This window comes from Azolla caroliniana, unplaced genomic scaffold (genome assembly GCF_043228905.1).
Source record: "Azolla caroliniana isolate FFs.n. ecotype wild unplaced genomic scaffold, voAzoCaro1.0.p SCAF_10, whole genome shotgun sequence".
NCBI classification, from domain to species: Eukaryota; Viridiplantae; Streptophyta; class Polypodiopsida; order Salviniales; family Salviniaceae; genus Azolla; species Azolla caroliniana.
In genome coordinates this window covers 17,123,680-17,133,243 of record NW_028230445.1, presented here as the reverse complement: position 1 = coordinate 17,133,243, position 9,564 = coordinate 17,123,680, and the positions used below count along the sequence as shown (strand labels likewise).

The 9,564-nt window shown below is 40.7% G+C and overlaps 1 protein-coding gene across 1 annotated transcript; it reads left to right on the top strand.

Annotated features, from left to right (window-relative positions):
• Positions 1–4,773: 4,773 nt before the first annotated feature.
• On the top strand, positions 4,774–7,721 carry EYA (eyes absent-like protein). The gene is made up of 5 exons (XM_087326541.1): positions 4,774–5,042; positions 5,397–5,567; positions 5,966–6,059; positions 6,352–6,537; positions 7,288–7,721. The coding sequence occupies exons 1-5, from the start codon at positions 4,845–4,847 to the stop codon at positions 7,536–7,538; spliced, it is 900 nt and encodes a 299-aa protein (XP_087182667.1). The 5' UTR covers positions 4,774–4,844; the 3' UTR covers positions 7,539–7,721.
• The last annotated feature ends 1,843 nt before the right edge of the window (positions 7,722–9,564 follow it).

Genomic DNA, 9,564 nt, shown 5'->3' with positions numbered 1-9,564 from the left:
TCTCTCCCCAACTTGCGAATCAAAAGTGAAGGCATTCCGCATATTCCAATTGAACCATAGCCCCCCCATTACCTCAAGAACTCAAAAATAATTTGGAAATGAGGCACCGGTTCATTGTTCTCCATATGTACACAAACCCAATTTAAGGAAGATATGCTTACTCTAGTTACAGACATCCGTGACACTAAACTGATACACCTCCAAACCATCCTTCCCATCGGGCATGAAAGAAATCGATGCCTACTAGTTCCAATTCCACCAAGCAAAAGAAACACGATCCTTTAGTAATGTTTCTTTTTTTAGTGCATCCCCCAATGGTAAAACTCCAACCATAACTCTCCAAATAAATACCTTAGCTCGTTGTCGTGGATATCCGCAGCTTATAGGTCGGTTTGGGCGGGACCGTCGGGGTCTTGGACTCGGGAGTCGGTGGGGCGAAGGTCTTGTGTTTATGGACTTTGGCCCTTCGGCTTTCGGCCCGCGTCGTTTTTTGGCTCATCCACATCGACTTTCATCTCCGTGAACAAACCTAGGGTTTCTATTCGATTAGCACCGAGACCATTATGAAGATTAACACGCGGTTAGGGATCAAGCACAAGATTAAACAAAACTCTTGGGAAAAGAATATACACGATTAAATACACGAAAATGAGTTTACAATGAACTGGCTTAATGACATGATTCTGGTGGTTTTTACAAATAATAAGCCAAGGTACTACAAAGGGCTAAACGAGACCTGTGAAGGCGAGTCAAGTGAGCCGCCGGGACCACTAGGACCCCCAGAACCCTAAACTCAAAATAGGGAGAAGAAAAAAAAACTACCAAACCCTAGATCTAAGTGGTACACCCTCCTAACTCAAAATGGGCGACCCCTTTCTTGTGAGCACCCCTCCCCTTTTATAGCCTAAGGGGAGAGGTGCCTCTTACAATTTATTTTTCCCCCTTTCTTATTTCTAAACACATTTTCTAATGTGCATGTGCAAGTTGTTGCACATCCTCGTTTTATTCATCGTACCCGACTTTCTCACCATTGTCAAAAATCTTCACAACATCCAGCCCCACGAAACCGCACATCCTCCAATATGTGCCAAGAAAGGGGAAGAGGTCAGATTTCGGCAACAACGATTAACCGGCTTCCTCCACACCCTCGTCGACCCTTCCATCTTTGTCCTCTATGCATGTCTCTTTACGTCCCTACCACCCCGACTGCGTCGGCCTCATTCCAAATGGGTTTCGGTCGAGTCAGTGTCCTTCCGCGTCTGGTTCGACCGACCGATTTCGATGGAGTCGGCTTTCATCCGGGTCGGGCTCAATCAATTGACTCTGGTTTGGATCTCCTTTCGTTCGGGTCGAAATACCAGCCGGATCGTCTTCCATCCGAGTCAGACCGGTTCTCGACTCTTCCTTTCTTGTTGCTTCCCACCTCTCCATCGAAGTTTTCCTGCGGCCTCGTCCTTGGTCTCCTTGTCGTCCACCTTCCCTCTGACCATCTCCCTTGGGCAAAGCATTTCAACCCTTGGTCATTCCCCGAATCGTGCTCGCCTTCCCAATACCATCTTTCAAATGCCGACATTGACTACCACCCTTCGTAGTCCCTTTTTGTGCATGCTCATCTCAAGGTCCTCGAATGACCACACCTCATGCTTCCCCTTTTGAAATTTGGATAAGAGATGCAGAAGTTATGAGCTAGCTTTTTTCTCTGCCCTGCTTTCTCTGCCTTATTATGCGTTTTTTTCCTTCTATCTTTTCTCTTGCTTTTTTTACTTTTGAAAAACACCTCTAACTTCATATCCCTTCAATTTTCTTCTTCTCTTAACTCTTGAGACTTTCACATTGTGCTTTATTCTTATAGAGCTTAGTATTCGATGTATTTGCCACAGTCTTTTCTTACAGCAAAAATTGACTTCACAGTACTGTTGTAACGAACCCGAGCCTTCCCACGACCTCATCATTATTCCGCATCCGTCGAGAAGGCGGCTTCCTCCTCGATCTCCATTTGCCTTCTTTGGCTCCTTCATAACCTTTCTTTCATCCTCAACTTTCAACTTTGAGCTCTCGTACGCCTACCTCGCCAAGCTTCTATGTCAAATACCGCCGAACCTTTCCGTTTCGAGCTTCTTTGCTTAGGTGGTTGTTCGTACCCACATCCCGACCTCCTCCGACCGTCTTTTGTGGATCGTGTAGTTGTCGACTATAACTCCTTCTTCGTCATATCACCTTGTTAGCAACCGATTCTCGTGTCGGTCTTACTTAGTGAGGTCATCCGCACCATCATCATCCTCGAGTTTGACTCTAATGGTCTCCCTTCCCTTCGATTAGTCCTCTTCCCAAATCTTCAAGGCCTCGTCCACCCCCTCCAATCTCAATTCCACCCTGAGAATTTAGCAAGCAAGACTCAACCTCTCGGAAGCACACGTATTGCGCTTTGGTGGGTGCTTGTCGACGATGCCCCCTTCGGTCGAACTCATGTTGCCTCCGTTCCTTCGATCCCTCGTGCCCATGCCTCTCCGGTGAACTCCCTCGAAGGACCCCGAACTGTGAGCTTCTCGAAGCTCTTCATCCTCTTCATGTCCATACGGCAAACACCTAGCCCTGTTGCCTCGTATACTTCTCACGTAGGCTTTGAAACTAGTGGGATTCCGTCCCGTTTAACTAGTCAACTTCTTTGACCGCATTCTTGATGGCTTCCTAGCCGTTTCTCGTCGTCCCTTATCCACGTATGTCCGTCATCGCCTTCGACTTTGCCTTCACCATGAAGTCTTCTTCGTCCACCTCCATCCTCCCTTGCCACCCTTTCATGTCGGGTTCACCAAAGATGTCACAGATATCCGCGGCTTACGGATCGGTTTGGGTGGGACCCGCCGGGGTCTTGGACTAGGGAGTTGATGGGGCGAAGGTCTTGTGTTTATGGGATTTGTCCCTTCGGCTTTCGGCTCGTGTCGTTTTCCGACTCGGCCACGTCGGCTTTCCTCCCCTCGAACAAACCTAGGGTTTCTATTCAATAAGCACCACTTGATCATTATGAAGATTAACCCGTGGTTAGGGATCAAGCACAAGATTAGACAAAACTCTTGGGAAAAGAATATACACGATTTATGATACAAGAAAATGGGTTTACAATGAACTAGCTTAGCACCACGATTCTGGTGGCTTTTACAAATAATAAGCTATTTAAGGTACTACAAAGGGCTAAACGAGACCGATAAAGGCGAGTCGAGTGAGCCGTCGGGACCACAACTCCCACTGTTGGTCAAGCCCCAAAGACGGTGGAGTGTTCCCATGCCACTCCGGTCTCCCTTCAACAATCGGCCGCCGAGTTAGTTTTCCTTTGTTGAAACCGTGGCCGCACCAAACACTCTCCGTTGAGGAGAGGATGCCCGAACCACCGAGAAGTCCACCACCGGAATGCCGAAAAAGCTGTCATTGTAGAAACCCAAACCAAACCAAAATCTCACACAAAGAAGAAGAAGAGAGTAACACCCAAAACCCTAGCATGACCCTAACTCACACGAAACAAAGAACCTCACGAACCCTAACTCACAAAGTGAAGAACACAAACCCTATCAACAACAAAACCTACTTCTTCCCACCAAGACGACAAGATAGGAGAAACCCTAAACCCTAAATAGGGGGAACAAGAAAAAACTACCAAACCCTATATCTAAGTGGTACACCATCCCAACTCAAAATGGACGACCCCTTTCTTGTAAGCACCCCTCCCCTTTTATAGCCCAATGGGAGAGGTGCCTCTTACAACTTTATTTTTCCCCCTTTCTTATTTCTACACACATTTTCTAATGTGCATGTGCAAGTTGTTGAACATCCCCATTTTATTCGCCGTACCCGATTTTCTCACCGTTGCTGAAAATCTTCACAACATCGTAACATCCATTGAGAACACCAACCTACCTTGATCACATGAAACCACCAAGTAATGGGCTTATGAAAACCCCATATCTTTATAACTCTTTCTTCCAACCACTTATGTTTGTCAATCAACTTGTGATAAGCAACACTTGTTAAAATCATAGTCAATCCCTTATTTCCAACAAACCTTCAATCAAGCTCTTGAGATCCTCCATCTAAATTAGGAATTGGCTCATACGAAGACAATGTTTCTTGCAACTTATTCCAAATAAAGGTATATCCTTTTAGAATATGAAACGTTGATCTTGTTGTTCGAAAGGCTATTAATCTTCCCTCTTCTCTCTCTCTCTTCCATGAAGATTTGGGAGCAATTATCACATGGGATTAGGCTTCATGCACTTGCATTAGTTGCCTATCTTTTCCCCCCTTTTTGCTTCGAAAATGCAAAAAAGGGAACAATTCCATTATATGCGTTCTTAGAGATTCGAACTCTACACTACCAGGCCATTTACTTTTCTTTATCATATAATTATATAAATATTCCGTTTCATATGTATATATTTATTTATATTTACGTTTTTGCGGCTATGGCTAGGCCCTGTAGTTGTCCACTTTCTACATTCATGCCCGCCACATCACGACAAATGTGTGTGGTACTAACCAATGAGAGCAGATGAGATACACATAACTCAATGTGCTCATGGGACTTCCGATAAGTCATTCAACACAATATGCAAGAGACTCCACACATATGGATGGGCGGGCGGGCGGGAAATATCCGAGGCAGTAATGGCCGGCCGGCCGGCCATATGAAAGTCTATAGAAAAAGCTCACACAAATCTAAGTAGAATGAATTAAGGAAGGAAGGAATTAATGTGTATGTTTTGTGTATGACATTCTGAGTGGGAGAGAGACACAGAGAGAGAGAGAGAGAGAGAGAGAGAGAGAGAGAGAGAGAGAGAGAGATCTTACAGAGAATGACAGACCACAAGAATGGGAAGAGAGTGCTGGTGTGGGATCTGGACGAGACCCTCATCATCTTCCAGACCCTCAGCAATGGCAGGTACGCCCACCATTTTAATGGTCTCAAAGATCCTCTCTTTGCTGTCAAGCTTGGGAGGCGATGGGAGAAGCTTATCATTCAAGTCTGTGATGATTACTTCTTCTATGATCAGGTTCAAATCATTTCTTGCATTTCCAATTTCTGAACGAACATTTAAAAAAAAGAAAAGAAAAAAGGTTGTGGCCTGCTTGACCTGGCTTTTCACTGGTCTTTTTTTGTGCTCAAACAATCAAAATGGATGGGGATGGACAACGTACTGCATCTTTGTATGAATTTTTTCTTCTTCTAAGGTTTTGCTTTACTGCTGAATTCTAGCACTGCTATTTCTGTGTTTTTGGAGCATAATATAGCTAGCAATCACAATCCTTGTGTGATACAATTTCCCATATGTCAAAATTCAAATATACTTCCATAGTTCTACAGATTGCAAACTCTTTTCTTCTTTCCTTTTTTGTACCATGACCAGGTCGAGGACTACAATCAACCTACACTCGAGACATGGAGGCAATATGACGATGAAAGAGATTTGTCAAGTTATAACTTCGAAGCAGATGGATTTTCTTGTGAGAGTTCGATCGAAGTGGACAAAACGAAGCTTGCTTATCGACATCGGAAAATATCACAACTTTACGATCAAGTGTGTTTTGTTCCTCTATGATAGCTAGGATCTTAGCCTTTTGGCAGGCAAGAATCATTTATATGAGCATGCAGCCATCATTAAAATCAAATGCACATCATCTATGTTAAGCAAATCATTTCTACAAACAAAAATGGAATTAACAACCAGCAGTATAATGATTTTCAATCTCTTCGCAATATGTGTATTCTTTTGATTCTTTCATACAAACCAAAACACCCTACCATTTTTGGAATCAAGTACACATATTCTGTATGCTAGCTGCATAAATTTCTATTATAGGTATGTTCTTTGAAGAATTACAGGGGTTTCGTCCTCAGGTTTCATTTGAATGAAATTGTTGGTTAACTTAAATGAAACTTCAACGCTATGCTTATCCCTTCTCATATGATTTGCAGGGCCTAGAAACACTGCTAAATGATGAACAGCTACAAGAGTGGAAAGAGCTGTATGAAATGACAGATACCTACACTGATCATTGGCTTACAGCTGGTATTCTCATTCACTATATTACTTCACTACATCATTTATTGAATTGAGCAAGTCTAGTTATAATTTCATCTGCCATATTGTTAACTTTATAGTCACTGCATCACTTATACCAACATTGACTGCTATCAAGTATTGCAATTAGACATAATTGTATCAACAAAATTATAGTGAGCAAGTTGTTATGTTGGCTAGCCAGCTATCCGTAGCGAAGTGAAAATGGATGGATTGAATTCATTCATCATGATTAAAGATCAATCCATACATTGCGTGATTTCTTTGTTTTTTCACTCAGGAAGGAATATTTTGAAATGCTGCCTAGAATCAGATCCAAGTGATACATCAGTAACCAATGGTGATGAAGACACTGCATTGAACTCAACAAGTTCAGTGAATGTTCTTGTGACGTCAGGGAGCTTAGTTCCAAGTCTTGTCAAGATTTTACTCTTCAAACTCAACAAGTTCATCTCTCACGAGAATGGTTAGTTGTTTAGTCACTTTACACCTGAGTTTCTGACTGCTAGTGGTATGTGTACATTTTCCATAATGCAAACTAAAATTTAAATAGTTTGATTCACGCATTTTTATATGAGGAATTCTGTTTCCCTATACTCAATTGCAATGAGCTAATTATACATCACTCATCTTGGCATTAAGAAACCATCTTTGTTTCACAAATCTATGGCTCTTGTTTAACTGACCTGATTTGGCTTTGCATTTTGCTGTATGTGGACTACATAAATGTCTTAAATCTGTAGGTCAATGTAATCATTCATTTATAAATTTATGATAGAAATCGAAGACATTGGACCTCATTTCCAAATCATTTGGAGGATTTACTTCATGTTTTAGAAAAGTAATGACAAACTTTAGTGACTGCCCATCATTCTCTTGCTATGGTTGTGCTTCTGGAAGCATGAGTCCTCGTTAATACTTACGTATTTGGATTCATCACTATTACGTAGATGAATGTGATGCCATGCCATGCAAATGGATTCTTAACATATTATGGAACTGGATTGTTCTTCTGTTTGTAAACATGTTCACGCATCGATATTTGATTGTTGGGCAAAAGATGATTGACTCTCCGTTGTGTGCTTTTATCTGTCACAAATTCAAGTTTCACATTTTATTGCTACAAATGCATTGTATGAAAATTCTTCAATTTCTACAGAGTGTGCTCATATTGATAAAAACATTATGTACTTATCATGTGCTTGATGGGTTGCAGTCTACAGCTCCACAGAGGTTGGGAAACTTCAATGCTTCAAATGGATAAAAGAACATTTTAACAATTCGAGCCCAAAGTTTTGTGCGATTGGGGACAGTTTAGACGAGTGTGAAGCTGCGCAGGCTCTTGAGTGGCCATTTGTGAAGGTTGATACCGCACCAACTGCTCCTGTCCGTTTACCTTCACTCACATTAGCAACGATCAAGCGTTATATGAGAATCATATACGGAGACGATGTTGACATTCTATAATTATTCTCATCTCTTCTTTTCAAGGCTGTTGTTCAAAGATTGTACATATATTCTTTGCGTGACACATGTTGTATGAGGAAATTTCTATCGACAAATTATGGGGTGCTTGCTGATGATGCTGTACCAATTGGCTAGTTATTTGGATATCTTGTAGCAATCAACGAAGGTTTTGTTGTTGTCTTACTCCACCCCTATCAATAAATTTCTATTGATGTACCTCTAAAAAGGATCGTCATTTTGTTTTTCACTTTTATACGAATAAATGTAATTGTCCACCACCTAGGTCCCTTTTTCCATAATAACCACGGAACTTATTTCTAATAGTTGGGTGCCATACATGGTTCTTGATCACAATGACATGCCAATATGGTTGTTGCATCGTACTAAACCACTGCTTCAATAGATGGCATCTTATTGTGTCTTAAGAATTCTATTCTATACTTTTAGCCCAAGTTGATGCATGGTGTTTCTTTGCTAGCCCTCCCTCGCCAAAGTTATTCTTTACTATTTGTTTTCTATTCCATTTCTATTTCTTCACTGTCATATTTTCATGGAGGCATCATACCCAATTTAGGTTAGAACTTGGGAACACTATGGTGTAATATTCATTTGGAAAAGATAACATAAACTTGGATATGAGATGAAACCATAGTTCATGTGGAAGGTTTGGATTGGATTGGATTGGGTATCTTAATTTTGTTAACCTAATTAGAAGAAGTAGATTAGGGTTTCTTCTCACTCAAGTTGTTTAAAATGGCCACGTTCCCCTTAATGAACAACAAAAATGTCATCCAAAACATCTTACATTGAAGACCTTAAATCAACAACGAGAATCTTACTATATTTACAATGAGAATCAACAATTGGTTAAATGCAACAAAAGAATAACCCAATTGGGAACTACTCAAACTTGTGCTTCTACATGTCATGATTACTCATAATTGACTAAATTGTGACTCTCAAATATCATGCTAGTTTAGGGTTTGCTTATTTATGACAATGCCTTTTAAAACCTGCTAAGTCGTAAACACTAGAGTCGTGCCGTCTACATTGTAGACGTTAAAGTCATGACATGAGATTGAGCCAATCCAACCTAGGGGCAATCATCATCTTGTAATAATCATAACGAATTCCTCTTGGACATGGTGCCTTAGTTGAAGCAACATTAGTTTTATATGATGTTTGGTCATTTATTCCTATAGGGGTTATTGATTCGACTATTTCAAGAAACATTTCCAACTTCTAGATTCTTTCATGACCTACTTTTTCAGGAAAGAAAAGTGTTGGTGATCATCGTGCATTGTTTTCCAAATACACCTTTTATACTCAAAATGAATGCATTTGAAATCTTTATTTGGTCAATGTCTCTGAACTTGGGCAATCAAGGTCAAGAATATTTGAAACAGACAATTATCCTCATCTAAAAGTATACAAAGTTAAACTTCACAAAATCCTTTTGACAATCCACCCTTGACCTCATATGGATATATGGTGTCCACCACATACTATACTTGAGAACAAGTGCACACCACATAACCTTGCTTATATGACTAGCTTGAATCTATCGAAATGTTCATGTTTTCTCGTGACACGACACTTGTTTTAATAGGAAGGATTACCTAAGTACATTTATGAATGTCACAAATTGGTTCTTACCTTATCGGGATACATCATTTTCTCAAGTTGGTCTTGGTCCAATAGATCTAGCTTTAGAAAACACTAGACTCAATGATTGCTTATCAAAGAGGACGCTTGGCTGACGTCTTTACCAAATATTTCAATGGGATACGATAATTGTTGGGCTAAACAAAAATAACCACCGTTGTTATCATATCTTCTAAACCTAGTTTATCTAGGGGAGGAGGATGTTTAAATAAGGTATGTAAACCACTTATGTAAGGAACTATAGTTTAGCCACTTCATTGGTTATTGGAAAAGTGGCTACTAGCAAAAACAACATATGTGAAAACAAGAAATTACTTGCTAAAACTTAATGTGAAAGCATCACCTATATAAATTTTTAGGA